Source organism: Chlorocebus sabaeus, chromosome 3 (assembly GCF_047675955.1).
Source record: "Chlorocebus sabaeus isolate Y175 chromosome 3, mChlSab1.0.hap1, whole genome shotgun sequence".
NCBI classification, from domain to species: domain Eukaryota; kingdom Metazoa; phylum Chordata; class Mammalia; order Primates; family Cercopithecidae; genus Chlorocebus; species Chlorocebus sabaeus.
In genome coordinates this window covers 95,526,830-95,554,553 of record NC_132906.1, presented here as the reverse complement: position 1 = coordinate 95,554,553, position 27,724 = coordinate 95,526,830, and the positions used below count along the sequence as shown (strand labels likewise).

At 47.3% G+C, this 27,724-nt stretch overlaps 1 protein-coding gene across 10 annotated transcripts; it reads right to left on the bottom strand.

Moving 5' to 3' along the window:
* Positions 1-4,137: 4,137 nt before the first annotated feature.
* Positions 4,138-27,681, bottom strand: UPF3A (UPF3A regulator of nonsense mediated mRNA decay). Of its 10 annotated transcripts, none has more exons than XM_007961031.3 (10): positions 27,418-27,681; positions 26,960-27,066; positions 26,152-26,258; positions 22,737-22,835; positions 22,506-22,616; positions 17,330-17,385; positions 17,082-17,240; positions 10,581-10,702; positions 7,899-8,193; positions 4,138-5,157 (listed from the first exon to the last, which is right to left on the bottom strand). In XM_007961031.3, exons 1-10 carry the CDS (start codon positions 27,622-27,624, stop codon positions 5,029-5,031), a joined length of 1,392 nt encoding a protein of 463 aa, XP_007959222.2. In that variant the 5' UTR covers positions 27,625-27,681; the 3' UTR covers positions 4,138-5,028. The 10 variants fall into 10 exon arrangements, with proteins under 10 accessions (XP_007959222.2, XP_072870644.1, XP_072870649.1 ...); XM_073014543.1 differs by having other exon boundaries at positions 17,094-17,240; XM_073014548.1 differs by having other exon boundaries at positions 27,423-27,641.
* Positions 27,682-27,724: the final 43 nt, after the last annotated feature.

The window sequence follows — 27,724 nt, the reverse complement described above, 5'->3', positions numbered from 1 at the left end:
CTACTTTCTCATGCATTCGCATGCAGAACGGTAGTACCCCCCTTATCAGCTTGTTTTGGCGTAAGACAGCATGAAGTGTTCAGAGCACTTAGTGCTAGCACACTGAACATAATCAGTGTTAGATGCCATTATTTTATACTGATTTACAGTAACAAGAACTCTGACCAATAGAGAATACTACGTCATAGGATGAGTATCAGGACCCAGTAAGAATACAGTATTTGCGAGACAGTTTGGGCAAACAGGTAAGGGGAGAGGCTTAAAGTATGATTTTCAGAAAGGCAAAAACATCTACTTGAGAGGCTGCGGTGGGAGGACTGCTTGAGGCCAGGAGTTTGAGGCTGCAGTGCACGAGTCACTGGCCTCCAGCCTGGGCAACACAGCGAGACCCCAGCTCCATAAACATGACTCTCTCGCAGATGCAGAATGAACAATGAACGTATGTCAAAGTTTAAGCAACTTGCTGATGGGGCCGTTTCCAAAATACATCCTATAAAACCTAAGGGTAAATTTTTATGTGGTTTCACCCTGATAAAGTGTGCAGTAATCATTAAGATAGTTAAAACCTGTTTCTATAAAATGTTTCCCAGTTGCGGTCATTCTTTATCCAATTAAATATTTTATTTCTGGCCAGGCATGGTGGCTCACGCCTGTTAATCCTAGCACTTTGGGAGGCCGAGGTGGGTGTATCACCTAAGGCCAGGAGTTCAAGACCAGCCCAGCCAACATGGGGAAACCCCGTCTCTACTAAAAATACAAAAAAATTAGCCAGGTGTGGTGGCGCACGTCTGTAGTCCCAGCTGCTTGGGAGGCTGAGGTGGGAGGATCATTTGAACCTGGGAGGCGGAGGTTGCAGTGAGCCGAGACTGCGCCACTGCACTCCAGCCTGGGCAACAGAGTAAGACCCTGTCTCAAAAAAAAAAAAATTATTTCCACCTTCCATTACTTAAAAAAGTTATAAACTAAATGCTAAATGCAGTTAGTTTTCAGCAGTATATACTTTAATATTTTATTAAATACATGTAAAACACTTGGTCACGTTGTAAAACAAAATTATAATTTTAAAAACCAATCTTCTCATTCCCAAAAGCCTGATGCTAGAGCTTTACATATTCATACACATATTTACTGAAAAAACAGAACTTCCATTATCACACTGCTGGCCTCATCAATAACTCACACATTCAGCTAAACATTATATTGTATTATTTAAATCAGGTAATGAGAAACAGACTATTTGCTCTACATAATTTTAATCTTGACTTTACTGCAATTTCCAGAAATTGGATGAATTAAATCTGCAATCCAAGACTTTGGCAAATATGCACTGAACACTTCATAAAAATATTGCACTGACAAAGATGTGCTGAAATCACTGCTTTGATTCTCCCCCCAAACCTTTCAGAGTATGTTAGATTGAGCTGTTTCTAAGAGCAGAAAAGCAACAGGTGTTAGCTGGTAAGTCCTGGGAAACCTTTTATATTTACTTCTCAGAAATAGAGAAACTGGATAACTTTAGTGATTGAGTAACAAATCCTTTTAGAAGTCAAGTGGTTCCTCATCATTAGCATTCAATAAAATTGAAAGAATTATGAGACGGTAGACTAATAGAAGTAATACTGATTATAGATAACTGAACATTTTGCAATATAACTTGAAAGAAATTTTTTTTTTTTGAGATGAGTCTCACTATGTCACCTAGGCGGGAAATCAGTGGCACAATCTTGGCTCATTGCAACCTCCGTCTCCCCTGTTTAAGCAATTCTCCTGCCTCAGCCTCCCCAGTAGCTGGGATTACAGGCGTGTGCCACCATGCCCAGATGATTTTTTTGTATTTTTAGTAGAGACAGGGTTTCACCATGTTGGCCAGGCTGGTGGTGAACTCCTGACCTCAAGTGATTAGCCTGCCTCAGCCTCCCAAAGTGCTGGGATTACAGGCATGAGCCACCACGCCCAGCCAGAAATTAAAGAATTAAGTGGTGTTAATAAAACTCCTCTGTTTCTTTTTCCTATGTGAACAAGATTTTTCAGAAATTATATTAATAAAATTAAAAACTGGAATAGAATTGTCCAACATTATCTTATTCTATTAGTAAAAGGTATTCAACTCATCCACTGATAGATAAACCAACTGGGAAAATAAATCCCCATCTATCTGAGATGAATTTTTTTTTTTCTTTTTTGAGATGGAGTCTCGCTCTGTCACCCAGGATGGAGTGCAGTGGTGCGCTCTCAGCTCACTGCAAGCTCTGCCTCCTGGGTTCCCGCCATTCTCCTGCCTCAGCCTCCCGAGTAGCTGGGACTACAGGTGCCTGCCACCTCACCCAGCTAGTGTTTTGTATTTTTTTAGTAGAGACGGGGTTTCACCGTGTTAGCCAGGATGGTCTCCATCTCCTGACCTCGTGATCCGCCCGTCTTGGCCTCCCAAAGTGCTGGGATTACAGGCTTGAGCCACCGCGCCCGGCTGAATTTTCTTTTTAATGCATTATTACTAGAAATTTTAAACATTCAAGGAAGAGAGGGTAATATAATGGACTCTCATCAGTTTTAACAGCTATCAATCTTCTGCCTGAGAAACATAAAGAACTTCATAAATGCAAGGTATTTTTATTTAAGCAATCTAGAAATTCTTAATGATCGCCAACTTTCCAGTGTGAATACGGCTTTATTTTACAGGTAAGATATTCCCTTTGTGAAGAAGCATAGGCATATGTGTTTTTAAAATCCAGTGGTTTTTTTTCTTTTGTTTTTTTAAGTTTGGCGAAGTTTTAATGAGCAAGAGTAAGGGCTGAAGTGAGGAGGAATTACGCTGTCAGCTGGCTCTGGGAATCCCATGGTCATGCAGAAACAGGGATTCCTTGTCAACAGGGAGTCTGGTTATCACCCTCAATTGCAGGCACTCATTTTGGTCAGGGAGACATCTCTCCACGCTTGCACCATCTTCACAGACTCAGGTGGGATTCGATGGTCACAGCTCTACAAGCATCGGCCATTGACCATTACCTGGTACTTATTGTCCAGCACCAAGATGCTCAGGTCAAATTCTTTGCCATCCTGAAAGGGCATAGTTTTGGATTTCACCTCAGGCTTCCAGGCCCCATTCTCATGCTGTTCGTGACCACACAACGGCCAAAGTATACTTAGAAACGGAAGGTGATGTCTGAGTCTTCATTCATCCTGGTATGGAAATCCACCTGCAGCTGTGGTTCATTGATGAAACAAACAGCTAGTTTTCCTTTGTCAAGTAGAACCAACAGACAAGAGCACAGCCTGTGTGTGTGGCGCGAGTAGTGGTGACACTGTTGTCTCCCTCTGGGTGGCCCTTCTGAATTGTGTTTAGTATTCTTTTTTTCTTTTTGAGACGGAGTCTCGCACTTTTGCCCAGGCTGGAGTGCAGTAGCGTGATCTCGGCTCACTGCAAGCTCCACCTCCCAGGTTCATTCTCCTGCCTCAGCCTCCTGAGTAGCTGCGATTACAGACATCCGCCACCACGCCCAGTTCATTTTTTTTTTTTTTTTGTATTTTTAGTAGAGATGGGGTTTCACAGTGTTAGCCGGGATGGTCTCAACCTCCTGACCTCGCGATCTGCCCGCTTCGGCTTCCCAAACTGCTGGTATTACAGGCGTGAGCCACCATGCCTGGCCCTGATTTTTTTTTAAGAGTGGGTGGGTTAGTTTGCTTGTCATAACTAGCGTTTCGTCTTTCTCTCTCACTCTGTTAGGGCAGATGCAGACAGTATTTGTGTAAGAAAAATTAGCCAGGTGTGGTGGCACACGCCTGTAATCCCAGTACTCTGGAAGCTGAGGCGGGAGAATTGCTTGAACACCAGGAGGTGTGGATTTTGGTGAGCTGAGATCACACCATTGCACTCCAGCCTGGGCGACAGAGTGAGACTCCATCTCCGAGAAAACAAACAAAAAGACTTTCTAAGTCATTCTCTCTCCTTTTGAAAGTCTGTGTAATATTTACCAGTAAAATATTTTAAGGCCTTACCTTTTGGAATTTTTTGCACATTTTTGACAGCTGCTCAGTGTCATCCAAACCAAGAAAAGAGAAGATCTGTATGATTATGCTGTCAGGCATTTGAACTAACAAATCAGAATTTCCCTGACACAGATTCAAAGAACAAGTCAATACTTCTTTAACAAAACTTGTATTTAATAAATGGTTAAAATCGCAGTGCCAAAAAGACATTGACATTTAACAATTTCACTGAAAGCAAGAAACTGTAGAATGCACGGTTTCAGAAAGCTATTTTAAGTTATTTACAAATAAAGTATCTAAAACTCAAAGACAGGCTCTATATGCTATACCTAGTTTATCCCTTCCCAAACAAAATTTCTGTTATTTGGGCAAATTCTTAAACCATGGTTTAAACCGTAATGGTTACAAACCACAAATCCATCCATCCAAAGACTGTGGAACCATTTTCATCCGGTCAGTGGCAAAACTGTTGAAAGGGCAATAGTTGAAGCTGTTGGGTTTTAAATACTGGGAACTCTGGTATATATTCCTACCAGGACTAAAACACAGCACACTCTGCAGGCATGGCTGACGCACGGAGGCTGTAACAAACAAGAACTACTCTATTCGACAGCACAGCTCAGAGGCCACCGAGAGGCACGAGAGACTGACAGCTCCTCTGCCTGTCAATGAATGAAACCCACACTGGATGTCGTTCTCACAGCACTGAAAGTGCTTCAGGACTCACACTGATCCAATACTAACTTTCTTCCCTATTTTACACATATTTTTCTACTGTCCAGTGAAAATCATTTTCTGTTTTGGCTGAAAAACAAATATTAGTTTATAACAGGAATGGTAAAATCCGTGAGAATTCTGCTCAATTTAACACAAGATCACTACTTTCTTTAGAATGGTGTCTGCGTGTTTCTATGTCACCCTCTGTATTTTTAGCTTCCAGTTTCCTGGTAAGGAGTAAGTTCTCCTTTCCAGTCACACTCGGGGTCCTTTACACGTTTCTGAGATTCCTTCGCTTGTCCATGGAGGCCAGGTGCACCCAGTGACTCACTCTGCCTCTTCCCTCTTCTCAGGACCAGTCCCCGAACCTTCTGCCTTGCAGATCCTCCCACTTCCGCCACACTCTCGTGCTCGGAAGCGAGCTCCTGGATCATACAGCTGCAAGGCCGGCCGGTCCTGCCAGGATAAGAGGGCATGTTACTCTTCCAAGGGCTGGCAACACAGAAGGGTCAATATCTCCCTGTATTTCTAGAACTTGATGATATGAATTGTCCAACGAAAATCAACCTGGCAGCTAAAAGTCAGCCCTTTTCACAGCACTCTCTCAGAATTCTCAGTCAATTTAAAAAGCCACGTAAACGTCGGTTATCTGGGCAAACGTTACTGCTCACACCAAGAACACCTTGTAATCTGAGCTGGGGAGGTGAAAACTCAAACATGTCCACCTCAGTCCCTAGGCCTGAAACAAAATGAGATGTGGACCCTCAGAGATGGCTTCAGATCTGCGAACTCAAACTGTTATTAACGTGAGTGGTAAGCAATTTCCACGGGGCTTATCCCTGCCTAGCATCTACCAGCAGGGAAACTGAACTGATCCCTTTTGGGAAAACACTACCCCATCATTTTTATTAAATTCCTGGAGGCAAAGCAATAAAAATGACCCAAAAAATCCATGAAGGGTAACTGTTCAGGGCCTGAAGGCAACAGCCAGGGAAGCACAGAGTGGCCCTGAAGGCCAGAGTCAGCAGCGACAGCAGCACAATTCCTCCCTGATGGGGCCGCCAGCCCTGCCCCAGCACTGAAGGGGTGGCAGAGGAGGAAGGAGGCTTCCCGCTTCCTGAGGCCTGCAGCCTCCTGCTCCACGTGCCTCCCGCTCCCTGCCTATTCTCCCTGCAGAGCTGCAGCCTTGGCCTCCAACGGTCACCAGGAGCCCAAGTGTGGGCTGCAAGGATGACCATGTGGACACATCTCACACACTTCTCCAGGATTCACCAGCTCACCTTCACCTTCTCCTGGACTGTGTGTGGAAGCCCACATCAGGCTGCCATCAGGGGGTTTAACTGAATTTTCTTTTCCTTGGTATGAACCTGACCAACGGGAGGGGTGCGAACAGGCTCAGCAGACCCCTGCACCTGAACGCTCCTGTGGGGCGGAGACAGGCTGCCTGGAGCCAGCATGCACAGCTTTTTTTTTTTTTCCTGAAACAAAGTTACACTCTGGTTGCCCAGGCTAGAGGGCACCGGCGCAATCTCGGCTCACTGCAACCTCTGCCTCCTGGGTTCAAGTGATGCTTCTGCCTCAGCCTCCTGAGTAGCTGGGACTACAGGCGCGTGTCACCACGCCCAGTTAATTTTTGTATTTTCAGTAGAGACGGGGTTTCACCATGTTGGCCAGGCTGGCCTCGAACTCCTGACCTCAGGTGATCCACCCGCCTCTGCCTCCCGAAGTGCTGGGATTGCAGGCGTGAGCCACCGCGCCCGGCCGACAATTCGGCTCTTACCAGGGCAGTACCTGTGTGCACAGATGGAGCGTGGAACCTGACCTCAGAAGTACACGACAAGTGCCAGGCTCCCGGGAAAGCAGCTCCTGCACACGTTCCCACCACAGCACTGTGAGGCTGCACAGAGGAGCGAATGCTCCCCCACCTCCGTTCGGGGGAGCACCAGGCCATTCACCACTGCTAAAATAAGGCAGTGAAAACTGAGGACTCCCTGTTGAAAACACCCATGGCTGTACTTTGTGCCCTCCAAGGTCCAGGCAACCCCAGAAAACTGTGGAGTATTCTAGAGGTGTTTATCCAAGGGTGAAGACAAGAAGGCTCTCCTCTGGCTTTCAGCCTCGACTTCACTGAAACATTTTTTTTTTCTTTTAGACGGAGTTTTGCTTTGGTTGCCTAGGCAGGAATGCAATGGCGTGATCTTGGCTCACTGCAACCTCCGCCTCCCAGGTTCAAGTGATTCTCCTGCCTCAGCCTTCTGAGTAGCTGGGATTACAGGCGCGCGCCACCACGCCCAGCTATTTTTGGTATTTTTAGTAGAGATGGGGTTTCGCAATGTTGGCCAGACTGGTCTCCAACTCCTGACCTCAGGTGATCCACCCGCCTCGGCCTCCCGAAGTACTGGGATTACAGGCATGAACTACCACACCCGGCTACACTGAAACATTTTAAAAGTGAACATCGTTCCTACACACAACAACCTGGAAGGATCTGAAAGGAATTAGGCTGAGTGAAGAAAGCCACTCTCAAAGCTCACACTGTGTGTTTGCACTCATCAAGCATTCTGGACATGACAAAATCACAGAGGCAGAGAACAGACAGTGGCTGCCAGAGGTTAGACATGGGGAGGGAGGTGAGTGGGAATGCGAACCCGAGGCAGCCCTCAGTTTGCTGGGAGCCGGGGTGGGGCCTGGTGCTGTCAGAAGGGTGATGCCGTCTGTAGTGCTGCGCTGGGAAAATGCAACCTGAACAAAAATCAGCTTCAAATTTCCGAAAAAAAAAGCTGTTTGCTTGGCTAAGGGGGTAACCACAGTCCTGTGCTCAGCGTCTGTGCAGAACTAACTTCAGGTGTTTGTGAGCCACAGGAATATTCACTAATAATCAGAATGTTGTTGATAATGTGGAAGAAACCTCCATGAAATATTAAAACTTTCCTTCCTGTCTCAAGGGAAAATTTAATCTTATTCTCAAGTGAATCATACAAACGTGCTAGTTTTATACTAAATAAAATCTTTCTTTTTCCTGGTGAAAAATAATTTGACTCTCTGAGAAAAGATGACAACTAGTCTCACTCTAGGATCTGACTTTCAGGAATAACGAGCTTCCCAAGACACAAGGCCAAGTGGGGGTGACACGGTCAGCGTGCAACCTGGACCTTAAGATAGCCAGACAGATTTTTCTTTTTGGGTTTAATAAAAACCTTGTTTGCCAGTCGCTCCTTTCTGGGTGCCGGACCGTCGTCACACCTCTGCGCTCTTCCCAGTCTCTCCATGGCCTGCCCCGGAGCCCCGCTGTCCTGGCTCCCCTTCTTCCCTCTGTCTTGGCCAGGTCCTTTCCCCCATCTCTGCTCATCCTCACTCCTTCTGGAAAGCCAGTCAGGCTCGTGGGGAGCTCTGTGCCTCCTGCCGTCATCCACATGGTGTCTTTGTGCTTCACATTCTTTTTCTTGAGATCTCTCCAGATCCCTGTACTCTCTATCACTGCCGCTGCGTGACCTGTGGTTCAACCCAAGCATCAGCGACTGCAGTAACCGCCAGTCGGCTGCTCACCCTCCTTTCTAGCCCGCAGGTTCCCAGACAACAGGGGCCCGTGTCAGCACTGCACTGCTGAGGCTGCACTGCGACGGGCACACAGCAGGCACTGACAAAAACCACTACAAAGAAGAATAAATCATAGTAATAATATTTGTCATTTCAGTTGAATGACAGATAGGCAATATGCCTCACGCTAAGGTACTTTTTATACATATTGTCTAATTCTCACTAACCCTCCAAAGTAAGTATCTTCTTTCGGCCAGGCATGGTGGCTCACGCCTATAATCCCAGCACTTTGGGAGGCCAAGGTGGGTGGGATCACCTGAGCTCAAGAGTAGGAGACCAGCCTGGTCAACATGGTGAAACCCCCTCTCTACTGAAAATACAAAAATTAGGTGGGCGTGGTGGCATGTGCCTGTAATCCCAGCACTTTGGGAGGCCAGGGGCAGGCAGATCATTTGAGGTCAGGAGGTTGAGAGCAGCCTGGCCAACATGACGAAACCCTGTCTCTACTAAAAATACAAAAATTAGGCCAGGTGCAGCGGCTCACGCCTGTAATCCCAGCACTTTCGGGGGCCGAGGCAGGCGGATCACCTGAAATCAGGAGTTCGAGACCAGCATGACCAACACGGAGAAACCCCGTCTCTACTTAAAATACAAATTTAGCCAGGCACGGAGAGGCAGGCCTGTAATCCCAGCTACTCAGGAGGCTGAGGCAAAAGTGCATGAACCCAGCAGGCGGAGGTCGTGGTGAGCTGAGATCACGCCATTGCACTCCAGCCTGGACAACAAGACGAAAATTCCGTTTCAAAAAAGCAAAAAACAAAAATTAGCCAGGTGTGGTGGCACGTGCCTGTAATCCCACTACTCAGGAGGCTGAAGCAGGAGAACCGCTCAAACGTGGGAGGCAGAGGTTGCAGTAAGCCGAGATCGTGCCACTGCACTCCAGCCTGGGCGACAGAGCGAGACTTTGCTTATCAAAAATAAAATAAAATAAAATAAACCTTCTTTTCTACAAAGTGACTGAGACTAAAGTGGTCCAGTGGCTGTCCTGGGAGCCCAGGTGCACATCCATCATGATGTGCAGAGTAAAATTAATTGACATTTAATAATGGCAGATTCATTATCTTTAAGCATTTATCAGAATATTAAATGAATAGTAAATAAATGGCTGCTTCGCTCATTTGGCAGGGCTGGTGGGGACCATGAGGATCTGTAACCAAGCATGAATTCACACCAGACACGTGGCAGTGTCATCAACAGTCACAGTAACGACACCCATAACATAACCCAGTGCTTCACAATCACGGATTTGATAATCAGACATAAATTTTATAAACAAAGCAATAAACCAAAACCCCCAAGAAGCAGAAAGAACACTTCATCAACTCTGAAAGAAAGGCAGTGAGAAATCACCCCTACGACTGTGACTCTGGGAAGCTGGCGGCCTAATCCCATTAGTCTTCCCAAGTAAAACCCACGTCCACCATCCCCTGCGAGCCAAGTGGCCCTGGGCACCAGGAGACCGTGGGTGGTGAGATGTGGTGAGTGGGCAGGAGTCCCAGAGGGGAAGGTAAGCCCAGGTACGCGGGGTCCTGAGGATGGTGGGTGCCAGGAGCAAGAGGGACAAGATCCCCCCTGACTGGCATCTGGCTGGTCTCTCTGGCCCACCAGGCAGATGCTGCTGTTGTCTGTCCCTTTTGCGGATGAGCTCCCTCCACAGAGCTGCTCCCTCCACAGAGCTGCACTGTTGTAAGCAGCAAAGGAAAAGAAAAAGGGAGGACCCGCAGTGCATAGTCAAAGCTGCTGGTCAAGACCCACAGCCAGAGGAGCCAGGGACAGCTTCAACCAAAGGATCACAGCACTTACAATTCTGTTTCTCTACTATAAAAGATCTGCCAGCCCTAAAAGATGGGGTTCCCAAATATGCAATTCTGTAGATAAATTGCAAGGGGGCTAAAAGAGCGAAGGGCAAGATATCACAAACACAGAGAAAAATAAAAACAAAAAACAGAAAACAAAGAAAGACTGGGAAGACAGATCCTGAAGACCTGACATGCAACAGCAGGAATCCAGGAGATGGCTCAGGAGTAAAAGGAGGACATGGAGGGAAAAGCAAAGCAAAAGACAGGAAGAAATTCCCTGATCTGAAGACAGACTTGAGACTGCAGACGAGTGAGTTCACTAAGTTCCTGCCATGCTGACGGGAAATGAAGGCTAACGTGCACTCGCACACCCTGAAAGTCTGGGATTCCAAGAATAACGTGAAACAGGCATACTCGTATTGACAAGGCCTACATCACCATGACTGGGAGCTGATGCGGTCATAACAACAAAAGCACGCTCACGTCTCCTGGGACTCCTCCAGCGAGCCTTCCACGGGCCTGCCACCTCCAGTATCAATCTCCTCTCCTCTTTCTTTCGGTTTCTCTGCGGTTGGTTCCTCTCCCTTTTCTGGTTTTTTAAGAAGCTGAGAAATTACAATGTTAGTAAAATATCACCTCAAGAGCACATTTTAAAAGAAGCTGTTAAATAAAAAATTACAAATATATCCCAATATTGAAGCCAAATGTTTGCATGGCAAAGAATTAGAGCTAACAGTCCAAAAGTGAGGTTTTTGGTTTAATACATGGTGGAACGTTCAGTGAATGAAATATTTTTTAGTCATGAAAAGGTAGGTTAATGTGACGCAAAGATGTTCACGTAACGAATAAAGGGCTAAAAAACAGAACATGCACCACAACCCCACTTGTACTTTTCTTTTTTTTTGAGACAGAGTCTTGCTGTGTTGCCCAGGCTGGAGTGCAGTGGCGCACTCTCGGCTCACTGCAGCCTCTGCCTCCAGGGTTCAAGCGAGTCTCCTGCCTCCACCTCCTGAGTAGCTGGGACGACAGGCATGCGCCACCACGCCCATTTAATTTTCATTTTTTTTTGAGACGGAGTTTCACTCTTGCTGCCCAGGCTGGAGTGCAGTGGCACGATCTTGACTCCCTACAACCTCCTCCTCCTGGGCTCAAGTGATTCTCCTGCCTCAGCCTCCCAAGCAGCTGGGATTACAGGCACCCACCAACACGCTCGGCTAATTTTTTGTATTTTTAGTAGAGATGGGGTTTCAGTATGTTGGCCAGGCTGATCTCGAACTCCTGACCTCAGGTGATCCACCCACCCTGGCTTCCCAAAATGCTGGGATTATGGGCGTGAGCCACTGTGCCCGGCCCCCACGTCTATTTATGTTCTCGCACACTCACACACACACTCTCACACACACACTCTCACACACACACACACTCACACACACACACACTCTCTCACACACACACACTCTCTCACACACACACACTCTCTCACACACACACACACCCCCCACCATCTAAAGGGCTCTGCAGCACTGTCAATAGTGATTATTTCCTTTTTTGAGATGCAGTCTCGCTCTGTCGTCCAGGTTGGAGTGCAGTGGCACAATCTCGTCTCCTGGGTTCGAGTGATTCCACTGCTTTAGCCTCCCAAGTAGCCAGGACTACAGGGGTGTGCCACCACACCTAATTTTTGTAGTTTTTGTTTTTTGTTTTTTTTTGAGACGAAGTCTCACTGTCACCCAGGCTGGGGTGCAGTGGCTCAATCTGGGCTCACTGCAACCTCTGCCACCCTGGTTCAAGCAATTCTCCTGCCTCAGCCTCCTGAGTAGCTGGGATTAAAGGCTCCTGCCACCGTGCCTGGTTAATTTTTGTATTTTTAGTAGAGATGGGGTTTCACCATCTTGGCCAGGCTGGTCTTGAGCTCCTGACCTCATGATCCACCCACGCTGGCCTCCCAGAGTGCTGGGATTACAGGCGTGAGCCACCATGCCTGGCCAATAGTGATTATTTCTAGATGGCAGAACTGAAATGACTTTATTTCCTTTCATGTATAGGGTCTAGTTTTCCTAAAATAGACAAGCATTAGTTTTATAATAAGGAAAAAAATTTTTTTAAAAGGTTGCTTCCTACTGATAATTTAGAATATAGTTTTTAAAACACTGATTATTCTCTTTCCTGAAACAGAATAAATGGACAAGTTGCCACGACATATTTCATCTCCCCTGTATGTCCCTGGGCCTTTCTCCCTGCTCTCTGCATAGTTTTTGAAACTAAAGCACCTCAGCTAACTTCGGAAAAGGGAGAAAAACAAACAAAAAAAGCAATGGAAGCACCACAGATCGATCGTTTGTAGAACAGAAATGGAAGGTGTACTTCTGACAATTCTGTTCCCACTCATAAAGTGGACCTACTTTAACTTGCAGCACAGCAAGACCACACACAGACGCATTCAATTACACGTGCTCACTTGGGAACGCAACGCATCATAAAAGGTGGAGCCCTGGACGCGGCTTCTCATCAAGCGTGGGCCCTGTGTCAGCTGTGAACATCCTCTTACTCTGCCTACGTGGTATCTGGGAACTTACACATTTCCTTTCCGGTAACTGTCCATCTTTTATAAAAATTGCAACAGTAATATGTCTGTAACAAATGCGAGCCATAGAGAAGTGCCAATCTCCATCCACCCACTCAACAAATACTCTGCGTGCCTAGGAACTGTTCTCACATTTCTGACACTGCATGTCTTTTTCTGTACCAACTCTCCACCTCTCCACCTCTCCGGCACCAGCTGCGTGCTCCACATCCAACTCAACGCTGAGGCCATCGACCTGTGGTTAGCACCAGAACCCACAGACTGCCCCCTTCAGATGACAGTTCCAAGTCCTGGAGTGTCACTGGTACTTCTGACCAATCAGCAATAAATTCAGAGGTTCTCGACGGCCTCTCCTCAGATTTGATAAGTTGCTGAAACGGCTCATGGAACTCAGAAAGGCACTGTCTTCTCGATAATTGGCTTATCATAAAGGATACAACCAGGAACAGCCAAATGGAAAAAATACACAAGGTGGGTGTGGGGGATGGCGCAGTGGTGCTTGGAGCTTCCGTGCAGTAACTCTCCCAGCAAGCCCCGCCTTTTTTTTTTTTTTCCTGGAGACAGAGTCTTGCTGTCACCCCAAGCTAGAGTGCAGGGATGCAATCTTGGCTCACTGCACCTTCGCCTCCTGGGTTCAAGCGATTCTTCTGCCTCACCCTCCTGAGTAACTGGGACTACAGGTGTGCGCCAACACGCCTGGCTAATTTTTGTATTTTTAGTAGAGATGGGGTTACACACCATGTTAACCAGGCTGGTCTCAAACTCCTGACCTTGGGATCCACCCACCTCGGTCTCCCAAAGTGCCGGGATTACAGACATGAGCCACTATGCCTGGCCCCTGGAAGCCCTGTCTTTAGGCATTATTAAGGTTTCATGATACAGGTGTGACTGATTCAGTCACTGGCCACTGGTGACCTCTCTCTAGGCCCTCTGCCCTCTGCTAGGATGGGACTGAACGTACCAAACCTCTAGTCCTGCCTTAGTCTTTCTGCCAACTAGTCCCCACCCTGAAGCTGCCTGGGGCCTCCAGCCCCCAGTCCTCTCATTGGCATATAAGATACTCACATTACTGCGGATGCCCGGGGTCTGAGGAGCTGTGTGCAGGAACCAGGGACTAAGACCCTGTGCTAGGCACTAGGGAATGGCTATGAATGAAGACAGGGGTGCCCCTGCCTTGAAAGAACTTGCACCTGATGCTCCACCTGAGGCAACGGTGGTCAAGGGGAGGAAACACAGGAACAGGATAGCCTTAGACAGCAGCTACGAACACACGAAGGGAGATTAAAGCAGCAGAGACGCAGGAAGAGGAGGGTCCAGGAGGACTCTCTGCAGAGCCAAGACGAGAACTAAGACCAGATGCCAAGAAGGAGCCACGGGCACATCTGGGGAAGTCCCTGAGGAGGCCTAAGGTGGAATCTGCTGGTACGTTCAGGAGAGACGAGCTGGGGAGCAGGCCAGCTCTGCTACGCCCTGAGAGGCTTCCGGAGGCCAATCGGAGTGCACGGGCAGCTGTGCTCCCTCCCAGCCCTTACCTGTGTGTGTTCATCCATGTGGCCACACATAAGCTCACTGCTTAGCATCCTCAGAGGAACACTAAACAGCTGAGCTGTCTGTGTGCCATATTTCTTTTTTTTTTTGAGACGGAGTCTCGCTCTGTCGCCCAGGCTGGAGTGCAGTGGCGCAATCTCGGCTCACTGCAAGCTCTGCCTCCTGGGTTCATGCCATTCTCCTGCCTTAGCCTTCCAAGTAGCTGCGAGTACAGGCTCCTGCCACCACGACCTGCTAATATTTTGTATTTTTAGTAGAGACGGGGTTTCACCACGTTAGCCAGGATGGTCTTGATCTCCTGACCTAGTGATCCGCCCGCCTCCAGCCTTTCTGAGGCGGAGTCTCGCTCTGTCGCCCAGGCTGGAGTGCAGTGGCGTGATCTCAACTCACTGCAACCTCTGCCTCCCGGATTAAGCAATTTTCCCGCCTCAGCCTCCCGAGTAGCTGGGACTACAGGTGTGCGCCACCAAGCCCGGCTAATTTTTGGAATTTTTAGTAGAGACGGGGTTTCACCCTGTTAGCCAGGATGGTCTCGATCTCCTGATGCTGTGATACGCCTGCCTCGGCCCCCCAAACCATATTTCTCTTTATTAAGAATAGCCATGAGGGCTAGGCATGGTGGCTCATGCCTCTAATCCCAGCAGCAGGAGGATCGCTTGAGCCCAGGAGTTCCAGACTAGCTTAGACAACACAGTGAGATCCCCATTTCTACAATTTTTTTAAATTAGCTGTTCAGGTATGATGGTGCGCCCCTGCAATGGGAGGCAGAGGCAGGAGGATCACTTGAGCCTGGGAGGTAGAGGCTGCAGTGAGCTGTGACTGTGCCACTACACTCCAGCCTGGGTGACACATTGAGACCCTGTCTCAAACCCCCCCACAAAAACCAAACAACAACAACAAAAAAAGTCATGAGCCATCTGTCTTTAAGCTGTTGATACATCTTCTTTTGCATTCCTCCACAGATTCCATTCTTCAGGCATTAAAAAAATTTCAATTTTCCACATGATTTAGAAGTGAAAGACCCCCATACTGAGCACAGATGCTTATTAAAAGCTAAACCAGGCCAGGCACGGTGGCTCAGGCCTGTAATCCCCAAACTTTGGGAGGGTGAGGCAGGAGGATCACTTGAGTCCAGGAGTACGAGACCAGCCTGGGCAATATAGTGAATAGAAACAGGGTCTCTCTCTGTTGCCCAGGCTGGTCTTGACCTCCTAGGCTACAGCAATCCACCCACCCTGGTCTCCCAAAGTCCTGAGATTCTAGGCACGAGCCATCATGCCAAGCCAACTTTTCTGTTTTTGACTGACCGTACCAGAAACAAATCTATGGTTCAATGATCTCTTCCCCACCCTTTCCTAACCTACCTTCTTTCCCCAAGTCCTGACATTTCTTTTTTTTTCCTTATACAATTTTATTGAATATAAGGTATTCAATAAATAATAAGTAATATTGAATATGCCTTAAATCCTTCATGGAGTGACATCTTAGGTCTAAATCTAGGTTTAGTACTGAGAAGACAATGGCTGGTCCCAATTCTGGCCAACACATTTCACACAGAGAAAAATTCCCTCTATGTATTAAACCACCCTCATCAATGAATGTATCAGTCACAAGAAAAACTCAGCAAGAAATACAGAAACTCATTAGTGCTACCACAAAAGAAATGATAAAACCCGGTTCTATGAGTCAGCCTTCACACAGAAAGGCAAAACCAGTGGTTTTCAAATGTGTACTTTTTAATCAGGAAAACTTTTTTTTGAGACAGAGTCTCGCTCTGTCGCCTGGGCTGGAGTGCAGTGGCTCGATCCCGGCTCGCTGCACCCTCTGTCTCCTGGGTTCAAGCAATTCTCCTGCCTCAGCCTCCTGAGTAGCTGGGATTCCAGGCACGCGCCACCACGCCCGGCTTATTTTTGTGTTTTTGGTAGAGACAGGGTTTCACCATATTGGCCAGGCTGGTCTCAAACTCCTGACCTCAAGTGATCCGCCTGCCTTGGTCTCCCAAAGTGCTGAGATTACAGTACCAGTGTGAGCCACTGTACCAGGCCAGGAAATTATTATTATTATTATTATTTTGAGATGGAGTCTCGCTCTGTTGCCCAGGCTGGAGTGCAATGGCGCGATCTCAGCTCACTGCAACCTCTGCTTCCGGGATTCAAGCGATTCTCCTGCCTCAGCCTCCTGAGTAGCTCGGATTTCAAGCGTCCGCCACCACACCCGGCTAATTTTTGTATTTTTAGTAGAGACGGGGTTTCACCATGTTGGTAAGGGTGATCTCAAACTGCTGACCTCGTGATCTGCCCGCCTTGGTCTCCCAAAGTGCTGGGATTATAGGCGTGAGCTACCATGCCCGGCCAGAAAACTTTTTTCAAAAGGAAAATGTAGAGGGTGGAGAATAGGGGGAGGGTGAAGACTGAAAAACATCAGGTACTGTGCTGACTACCTGGGCAACAAAATTATCTGTACACCAAACCCCAGAGACACCTGATTTACCCACGTAACACACCTGCACATGTAGCCCTTGAACCGAAAATGAAAGTTGGAAAGTTTAAAAAAAAAAAAAAAAAAAGACAGTGTCAGCAGCAGCCCGACGTGTGCCAGCGTGGGGCTCCTGTGGGGTGTGCTCCCCACTGCACACCCAGGAGGACAGGCGCCCACAGCAGCCTGAGGACTCCCAAGGCTCAGGACACACTGTGGAAACCACTGCTGCAGGACGGAAAAGATGGAAAAAAACACCACCACAATATTAAATTAATCAGAATGTTTTCAAAATTCTAAAGAACTAAGATATGTAAAAAGTGTAATTACTGTAGCAGAACTCTTTCTGGAAAAAGGAAATGTTTCCCCAGAATTACCTTAATCCTTACTTCTTTCTCTGCAATTTTCTTCTGTTTATCTGCCTCCTTTTTTTTGCATCTTTCTTCTTCTCTTCTTCTTCTTTTTTCCTCTTCCCGCAAACGTTTCTTTTCTAACTCTCTCCTCCTCCGTTCTTCTCGCTTCTCTTCTCGAATTCTCTAAAGACATGGAAGGGTGTGTGTACAAACCGCCTGGGTGAGAACGGCAGCAGCAGGGAGGGTGTTCATGAGGTAAAGGCCAGACCTACCTGCTTTTCTAATTTTCTGTTTTTAATATATTCCAAAAGAGGTGTTGTTCTTCTAGCTAAAACACAAAAGTTGTAATATAGTATTTAACTCCTAAAGAAAGATTTATTTTAAATATTTGTTTTCAATTTGATCTTTAAAATAAATAAGGGAACAATATCATTACTTTTTAAATTTACATGACCACATACTGCCTCCAGGGGAGTTTTTATTCCATTACTGTCATGTCAAGTAATTTGAAACTATCAACAATTTTATACATAGTAGACATCTAACTCCTGATTCTTAAGCGAGGCTCAAAGTATTACAAAGATGATATTTTTGTAGGTACCTTAAATCATTAAATAACATATATTTACTTTGATACGTCACATATTCTGAGAACTTTTTTGTTTTCCGTTCTCCAAGCAATGGTTTTAAATAACATGGATTCTTGTAATGTCTTACAATATACACTCCATAAAATCCCAATGCTAAGACATACAACTCTGGATTGTAGTTTAAAAAATGACTCCACACGGGTTGGGCGTGGTGGCTCACACATGTAATCCCAGCACTTTGGAAGGCAGAGGCGGACAGATCACCTTAGGTTGGGAGTTCGAGACCAGCCTGACCAACATGAAGAAACCCCATCTCTACTGAAAAAATACAAAATTAGCCGGGCATGATGGCGCATGACTATAATCCCAGCTACTCGGGAGGCTGAGGCAGGAAAATCGCTTAAACACGGGAGGCAGAGGTTGCAGTGAGCCAAGATTTTGTGCCACTGCACTTTAGCCTGGGCAACAAGAGTGAAATTTTGTCTCAAAAAAAAAAGGAAGAAAGAAAATGACTCCACATGGCACTGCTGATTTCAGAAAAGGCACCAACTACTAGGGAATGAACATGTCTACAAACTCTATCTAGGTCCTCTGCTTTCATGCCGGACCTCTCAGATCTGACCTGGATGTGGGTGCCCAGACAAGCTGGAGGCCCCACATGCACCGCCTCTGAGGGACTCGCGCTGAGGTGGACAGGCCCCACATCCCACCAACACGAGGACATAAACGGGAAGGGGGAGGATGGTCTGGGTCTATTCTGTGGATAAGATCTCAGATTAAACAGCGTTCTGAAGAACCCCTGGATGCACCTGAAAACTGACACACCATCTCTGGAATTCTGAGGACCAGGAATGACTCAGGAATCATAGGAGAAGCCCTGGCTGGGGGTCCCTCACTTGGAACTGAGGACCCTGACACCCTGACATCACAGATGAAATGGCACCTGTCCCAGAAGCCCTGCCCCAGGGACAGTGGTTGTAGGGAAGAGATGATGTGGGTACAAATGCCACATTTCGTGGCAGACACAGTTGCTACAGAGAACCCACTCCCCAGAGGGGTCTCTGGGCTGACCATGAACTCTGGCTCAGGGTGAGTATAGCACACTGGCTCAGGTAAATAGTCGGCTCTTTGTAATGGGCAAATTATCTCAAATCAGCCAGGGTTCTCCTCTGCTCTGTGAAAGGCCTGGACTTGTCAGCCAGGAGCAGGGCGAGACCACCTGGATGCGTGGGGAGGCTGAACCCAGACCCCGCTTGCCCACCTTCCTCTTCCTATAAAATGTCTGCCCCATCACCCACAGAGATCACAGCAAAAGTACGTACGACCTGAATAAGAAAGTGTTCTACACATCATGAAAGTATGTTATTTATCAGCCAGAATACGCACAACCATGCAACAGACCACAAGTAAACAGAAGCCTCAGAGCTGAACCCGGGCCTGTCTGCTCTAAAGGCCTATGCACCAGACTAACTCAACAACTCCAGAGTCCTTGTCAGCAAAAGCTTATTCAGATTTCCATGTAATACTCGCTTCTCAGACCTGTTCAGAAGACTCCACTGGAGGCCAAAAGCTTAGTAAAGAAAAAGGTAATCTGCCATGAATTGCCTAAAGTTCAATTTTTTTTTTTTTTTTGTGAGACAGAGTCTCACTCTGTCACCAGGCTGGAGTGCAGTGGCGTGATCTTGGCTCACTGTGACCTCCACCTGCCGAGTTCAAGTGATTCTCCTGCCTCAGCCTCCTAAGTAGCTGGGACTACAGGCGCACGCTACTACACACAGCTAATTTTTCTATTGTTAGTAAAGACGGGGTTTCACCATGTTGGCCAGAATGGTCTCCATCTCTTGACCTCGTGATCCACCCGCCTTGGCCTCCCAAAGTGCTGGGATTACAGGTGTGAGCGACCGCGCCCGGCCATGGTTCAATTTTTAATATGTAGAAACAGCAATCACAACAACAAGGAAGACTCTACAGCCAAGTCCTGGAATGAATTAGTCGTTCCCATCAGGGATGGTGAATTCTAAGCCTCATTCATTCATTCATTCATTCATACATTCATTCATTCGTTCAACTCTGGTAAAGCACTGGCTGTGCAGCAGACTCTCGGGAGGTGCCAGGACACGCCCCCCTCTCCCCACCCCGGCAGGAGCCACGTGTCTGCCCCAAAAAGGTATGTCTCAAAACAGCCCTAAAGTGACCAATCCTATGCAAGGGGACTTTTAAAACAAAGTGAGATGGAAATGGGAGGGGCAGGGAGGTGAGGCCTGTAATTAACATCTAATTTACTTCTTCTAGCTCTTCTTCAATTTATCAAGTTCTTAAGTGAAGAACATATAGATTCTAACTGCCAGGAAAGATGGATCTTGTGACCTAAAAGTTACAGAAAAACCACTCCCCTAGTAAAATCCATCTCACAACAACTCACTTTATCCTTTTAACTAAGAAGAAAGAAAGAAAAGGAAACAAGGAATGTGGCTCAAACTAGCATTGTCTCTAATGTCTAAGTCTCTCATGTCCTTCCAAATCAAAATACATATTCCACAGTAAGCTAAAAATGATATAAAAGCATTAAATATTTACTGTTCCCATTTGCTATTATTTTTCGCTACTTACTCAGCTGTAACAGTCACTAACATGCTGAAAAGGAACTTCATGTAAATTCATCACTGGTCTCGACTTTGCCCCCAATACTGTCCTACCCTCATCTTCCCTTGTGTGTAATGGTGCCACAATCCACCCATCTGTTCAAGCCAAACCCTGGAGTCTTAATTCTTCCTGTTCCCTTACCTCCCACACCCTATCCGTCTGTCGGTCCTGTCCATCCACCTCCAAAACACACACCCATCTCCTGGCATCCACAATCTATTCCATGCGACACCACCAGAGTGATGGGGACAAATAATCAGACCATGCCACTCCCCCAGTGGCTTCCAGTTGCCCTGGAATGAATCTAAACATCTTGCACAGTGCCCCGACCCTCCAACCGCATTGCCCTCACCCACGTGTGCCAGCCCCACAAGCCTGCAATCGCACCTGCAGTGAAAAGTGACAGCCGCCGGCCCTGCCCCTGGTGCTTCCTTCCTCCACTGCTCAGCACAGCCAGTCTCAGTTCATCTCCTGACCTCTTTCCCTCCCGCAGCCAGTCTCAGCTCCAGCTCCACCACCATCTTGGAGGGAGTCTCCCAACCTCTTTCCCTCCCATATTCCACTGTCACATCAGTGGCACTGATTACAAACTGAGGGGTCCTGGCTGGGCTATTCCCGCTCCTGTTTCCTACCTGTCATCCCTGATGGCAAGCAGAGACCTTGTGCGACCTGTTTACCACTTGGCCCCACGCTGAGGCCCAGAGGCAGTGCAGCCTCAGCACATCTTGTTTACTTTAGCGATCAAAAGCTTTATTACGGCCAGGCGTGGTGGCTCACGCCTGTAATCCCAGCACTTTGGGAGGCTGAGGTGGGCGGATCATCTGAGGTCAGGAGTTTAAGACCAGCCTGGCCAACATGGTGAAACCCCATCTCCACAAAAATATAAAAATTAGCCGGGCATGATGGCAGGTGCCTGTAATCCCAGCTAGTCAGGAGGATGAGGCAGAAGAATTGCTTGAACCCAGAAGGCAGACGTTGTAGTGAGCTGAGATTGTGCCATTGCACTCCAGCCTGGGCAACAGAGTGAGGCCCCGTCTCAGAAAAAAAAAAAAAAAAGCTTTATTACTAGACAAATGAAGAAAGTGAGTGGACTATTTCAATAACATTGACCTTTCTTATTACTTCAATCAACATTGACAAAATTCCTGAACTTTTCTTTTCTGTGTGGCAACCGTGAAGATGAAAATACAGTTCCACTGGGGAAACCAAACGAGGGAGTTTATGTGGTGGGAGACAAACAATGTGGGTGTCACAACACATCAATTTCTTTTGTTTGTTTTTTGAGATGGAGTCTCACTCTGTCACCAGGCTGGAGTGCAGTGGTGCTATCTCAGCTCACTGCAACCTCCGCCTCCTGGGTTCAAGCGATTCTCCTGCCTCAGCGTCCCGAGTAGCTGGAACTACAGCCGCCCGCCACCATGCCCAGCTAAGTTTTTGTATCTTTAGTAGAGACGGGGTTTCACCACGTCAACCAGCCTGATCTCGAACTCCTGACCTTGTGATCCGCCCACCTTGGCCTCCCAAAGTACATTCCTCTTGATGGGTGGGCAGGGCACAGCCTGGGTGGGAGAGGTGAGGGGTGAAGAACGGGGGCTTTGAGGAAAGGAGATCCACAGAGCGGAGAAACACTTCCAGGCATGTCTGGGACTAAACGACAACTGTCTGCCTGATTTCACGTCAGTGCTACTGAGAACTATTTCTAAAGTACGCGACTTGTGGGCATGGGGTGGAAGGCTGGATTTAAACTCGATTCTGTGCTCTGGCTGGGCTTATCCACAAGTTGGCTTGGCTTGGCTCAGGGAGCCTGGCATTGCTGTTGAAGAGCAGCAAGATGACCTCACCACGAGCAAAACATCTCATTCCTACGGGCTCCTGAGGCATCCGTCTCTGACCACTGACTTCAGCTCTGTGACACAATGCGCTTTCCCTGACGCTGTCAGGCACATGCCATTGATGTCTTCTCCACTGCTCATTCCGAAGCAACACAACTTAAAAGATCGTAACTAAAAAAATCACGTGCTCTCCATCAACCAATGCTCAGAAATATTTTCCCATGCGGCCATCTTGCCATTCTTTTGTCAAAACTGGAAATTACTCTACATTTCTGCCAAGCGTGTAACAACTTTCAACTTGTTATCACAATCAAGAAAAAAAAAGTATATTCTCTACAAGTAAATCTCTCAATAAAGAAAAGAGAAGAAATGAGCACACAGACCAATGAGCTCTCTTGTCTTGGCCTCCATCTCCCCCAGCAGAGTCTCAGGGTTGGCGCTGGTCTTCTCTTCCTCCACACAGTAAGTTTCTAAAAACTTCTTATATTCTGGATCTAGACATTAAAAAAAACGGAAAGAAAATAAATATAATCTTTCCCATCTACAGGAGAATGACATTTGCTCAGTGTTCTTAATTTGGCAGCTTCATAATGTAGCACTTGGAAAGGGCTCACCATCTTCGATGCTTCCAGTCTTGGCATCTTTTTTTTTCAGCTTCTTTTTGGCTATCTTCTGGAACGGAGCAAACTCTACCACTGCAGGATATTCTAGGCCTTTTAACAGGAAACATGTTCCAGAAGCCATTCTGAAATTCTACTACATTCATTTTGGAAAATAATGACCTAGCTTACTTAAAGAGTAAGTGTAACAATGACAATATATTATTACTATTTAAACTATAATTCATCCTTCCAGTAAGAGATTAAAAAAAAAAAATTTAAAAACCTACAATTACACTTTCAAGCACCTGCAACCTTCACATGGCAAACTCCAGACTAAAACAAGGATGAACTCATGGTAAGAAGAACAATTATTTATTAAACAAAACAATCCATCATGTTGTGGTGGTTGTGTAACTGAATTTGTTCAAAATTCATCAAACTGTTCACTTTAAAAGGGTGACTTCTACCATATATAACTTACACCTCAATAAACCTGACCTCCCCAGCTCCATCCCAAATAATTTATTGTTGGAATACCTTTAAATAATCAGATTTCTTAACTACGTTTTACATTTTATTTTAAAAGGTTAATTCAACTATCAATTTGTTATTTAAGTTCAAGAAAATTACTTTGCTTAGAAGACACCATGGCTAAAATTGAGAGCTTCAAAGGCTTTATAGAATATTCCAGGTGAAATCTGCTTCTGATAAAAGTAGAGAATGGAAGCCATTAGAAACTAACTTTGTTGCTATGTGGGGGAAAAATGAATACACAAAGAGAAATGTTCACTAAGAGAATCTGCTATGTGCCAAATCATCAAGTGGAACACTGCTACCTTGGTACTAAACCCACTGAGTCATTTTTAGACTCGTCAGTAATGGTCAGGTGACTGAATTATAACTCCTTTATCTGGGAGACATTTTTGTGCCAACCTCCACTATCCAGAATAAAGTCAGAATCAGGGAGACAGTAGGGCACTGGACCAGCAGGGATGATGTCCAAGTCACCGCTCCACCCACAAGGCCTAGCACACAGTGGATACTCATTCAATGCCAGATGACATAGTCCCTGATTCCAAAGCTAAAAGTAATCAGTGTGATACTGCCACACAGACAGACACATCCATCAAGGGAATAAAATAAAGAGCCCAGAAAGAAACCTTTGTAATATTTGGTCAACTGATTTTTGAAAAGGGTGCCCAGACCATTCAATGGGGAAAAGAAAGTCTTTTCAACAGCTGGTGCTGGGAAAACTGGATATCCATAGCGAGAAGAATGAAGTTGGACCCTTACCTAACACCATATACAAAAAGTAACTCGAAAAGGATCAAACCTAAATATAAGACCTGAAACCATAAAACACTTAGGAAAAAACACAGGGGAAAAAGCTCCATGGCAATGGATTTGGCAATGGGTTTTTGCATATGACATCAAAAGCACAGGCTTAGGCCGGAGACCATCAACACAACGGCGGGGCGGCAGTTCACGCCTGTAGCCCAGCACTTTGGGAGGCCAAGGTAGGGGAAATCGCTTGATACCAGCCTGGGCAACTTAGCAAGACCCCGTCTCTATTTAAAAAACTCAACAACGACAACAAAGTAGAACCGGAAATAGGGACTGACTTGCTCACTACTGGTGGGAATGTAAAATGGCACAGTTGCTGTGGAAAACAGTACGGTACAAATTTTGTGACTTTTTTTGAGACAGAGTCTCGCTCTGTCACCAAGGCTAGAATATAGTGACACCTCGGCTCACTGCAACTTCTGCTTCCCAGGTTCAAGTGATTCTCATACCTCAGTCTCCCAAGTAGCTGAGATTACAGGCACGCACAATGACGGCTGGCTAATTTTTTATTTTTAGTAGAGACAGGGTTTCACCATCTTGGCCAGGCTGGTCTCAAACTCCTGACCTCAAGCGATCTGCCCGCCTTAGCCTCCCAAAGTGCTGGGATTACAGGAGTGAGCCATCACACCTGGCCACGTTACATATATTTTACATATATATACACACACACATATATATACGTACATACACATACGTATTTTTTCACTCCGTCACCCAGGCTGGGAGGCAGTGGCATGATCTCAGCTCACTGCAACCTCCACCTCCCGGGTTCAAGCAATTCTCCTGTCTCAGTCTTTTGAGTACCTGGGACTACAGGCGCCTGCCACCACGCCCGGCTAATTTTTGAATTTTTAGTAGAGATGGGGTTTCACATTGTTGCTCAGGCCGGTCTCAAACTCCTGATCTCGTGATCCACCCGCCTTTGGCCTCCTAAAGTGCTGGGATTACAGGGGTGAGCCACTGTGCCCGGCCCATCAACATTTTTTAAGTGAAAAAGGGAAGCTGAGTAAGTTACTGAATAAATGAGCAATGAACACAAAGGTCAGTTCAAGCATCACATTTGCTTCTGGTCACAGGAACTAGTTTGGCTAATGCTTATTTTGTAACAATCTTTCTAGTCCTTACCCCTCAGTGGAGAAAAAGAAAACACTCATCAGGGTCAAAACGCTTGGAGTGCGAAGAAGAGAGTGGCCGGGGAGGGGAGGGCAGAAAACAACTTGCTGTGAAAGGTACACAAACTTGACAGCCAGGAACACAACAGTAGACAGCCTGACAGGAGAGGAGAAGGGGAAAAGATCAAAGCAGAACCCTAGAAGTACCGGGAAGGGAACTATTGAGACTAGAGGTGAAGACTGCTGTCTCCACAGGCAAAGCTGTTTAACAGCACTCAGTGACTTCCTGGTGACATTATCATAAATGGTACAGTCATGAAGGGTGCTGTTTAGGAAGACAGAAGTCAGTATACATTTTGGAAAATTCCTATCAAACAGGTAAAATAATTTAGTTTTAAAACCCAAAAAGATAAAGTTCTCTCATGCAAAAAACTCACTCATGAAAACCTTCATTCTCTGATAATACATAAATAGACTGTCACACAGAATTTCTGGGATTTTTTTGGTGTAAATAATAAAATTAAATAATTTCTACTTTTAATATCTGCACATAATTACAATAACATAATCACAATTTATCATCTTACTTTAGTCTGAGAACTTTTTAATTACAATGCACACCTGTAATCCCAGCACTCTGGGAGGCTGACATGGGAGGATCACTTGAAGCCAGGAGTTCAAGACCAGCCTGAGCAACACAGTGAGACCCCTGTCTCTACAAATTTTTTTTTTTAAATCAGTCGATCACGGGGGCACACGCCTGTGGTCCCTGCTACCTGGGAGGCTGGAGGATCTCTTGAGCCGGAGTGTGAGGCTGCAGTGAGCCGTGATTGTGGCTGCTGCACTCCAGCCTGGGCAACAGAGCAAGACCCTGTCTCTAAAACAACAGTAATAAAAACACGGATATTCTAGCAATACTTCATTAGTATACCTAGAGATTATAATAGATTTTTTAAAACCAATAATCCAACCTTTGCTGTCAAGGAAGATATATCCATCAAAACGATCTCTAAAAAGAAGGATGTCATCAGGATTCCTAAAATTAATGTATGCTCTTGAGTAGAGATGAGGATAAAGACTGAAATAAGAGATAACAGTGAAAATGGTTAGTGAAAAATACAATACTCCATTATTTTAGCCTCTTTTTCCTTTTCTGGGCACAACAAACTACTTTAGATAAAACTTCTATGCCAAATCATCTCAGTTAATTGTAACAATCTGGATATTCTTTAGCAAAAACAAATGCAAAACGTTAACTTTACGAGGCAGAACTCAGGTCCCTTCTGCACTGCCCAGAACCGGTCCTCGGAGGCTGAAACCCTAAGGCAAAGCCAGGGCGCACTCCCAGAGGAACCCGTGGCGCCGGGGACCCTCTCCGGTATTTAGAGCAGCACTGGCTGCGGCACCGGCGTGGAGGCCACAGGAAGAGCCGGCGCCCTCCCGCCCCTCCCCGTCGCGCCCCGTTCGCGTCCGAGCAGGGAGGCCCGGGAGGCGCCGGGCGGGCAACGCTGGTCCTTTCAAAGGCGCCCGTTTTCCTAAGCGTTAGCCGCCTGAAAATCATCCGCATTTCTAATGCAAACCACATCTGTTTCCTTGTTGCTGGTATTTTTCTTTGAAAGGACTTACACGTTTTACTGAAATGTAATTTATTCAAAAAGTTCACACGACTCCCATAAAGGAGAAATCACGGTAAGGAACTTAAGGCAACGAGAAGGCCAGCGGCGCAGAGCTCTGGGTTCCGCCCTCTCCTCCTCCTCCTCGCTTTGGGGCGGGCCTCACCTCAGGTCGGCGGCGAAGAACTCGAAGTAGTCGTGCGCTGGCAGCGGGCGCAGCTGCTCCTCCAGCTGCTCCTTGGTGAGGCCCGGGGGCAGGCGGCGGATGACCACCTGCGGGGAGCGCGCGGCCGTTCCCACCGCAGCGGGGCGTGGACATGGAGCTCCGGAGGGACCGCGCACCGCGCACCGCCCCTCCCGCCCCCTCCCCTCCCGGCCCCGCCCCCTCCCCTCCCGGCCCCGCCCCCTCCCCTCCCGGCCCCGCCCCCTCCCCTCCCGGCCCCGCCCCCTCCCCTCCCGGCCCCGCCCCCTCCCCTCCCGGCCCCGCCCCCTCCCCTCCCGGCCCCGCCCCCTCCCCTCCCGGCCCCGCCCCCTCCCCTCCTCCTCCGCTCAGGACCATCCTCTCCTCGCGAGGTTTGCGCGCCCCGCCCCCGTCCCCGTCCCCGTGCCCGTCCCCGTCCCCACCTTACTCAGGGCCGTCCTCTTCTCCTCGCGAGGTTTGCCCGCACCGCCCCCGCAACCGGAGGACGAGGTTGGCTGCGTCTCAGCTTCCCGCTGCGGCGAGTCGCGGTGGAACTGTACTTCTAGGGCCGACAGCTTTTCCCTCCCGCACGGTCCCCGCGCGGCAACGGCCGCCCTAGGGCCTCCGGCCCCCTCCTTTTCCGAGCGCATCCCGCACTCTCCGCCGAGCCGCAACCGTCAGCCCTCGACAAAACCTCGCGAGAGCTCGACAGCCCCCGCCCCGCCCCTCCTCGGGCTGCGATGCTCGGGG

Bases quoted from the DNA above. Each gene is read 5' to 3' on its own strand.
- UPF3A (XM_007961031.3), bottom strand. From the start codon at position 27,624: ATGCGCTCGGAAAAGGAGGGGGCCGGAGGCCCTAGGGCGGCCGTTGCC. The intron at 22,836-26,151 runs GTTGGATTATTG...TCCTGTTAAAAG, and splicing joins TATCTTCCTTGACAGCAAAG to GCCTAGAATATCCTGCAGTG. The intron at 22,617-22,736 runs GTGAGCCCTTTC...TTTAATGTCTAG, and splicing joins GACTGGAAGCATCGAAGATG to ATCCAGAATATAAGAAGTTT.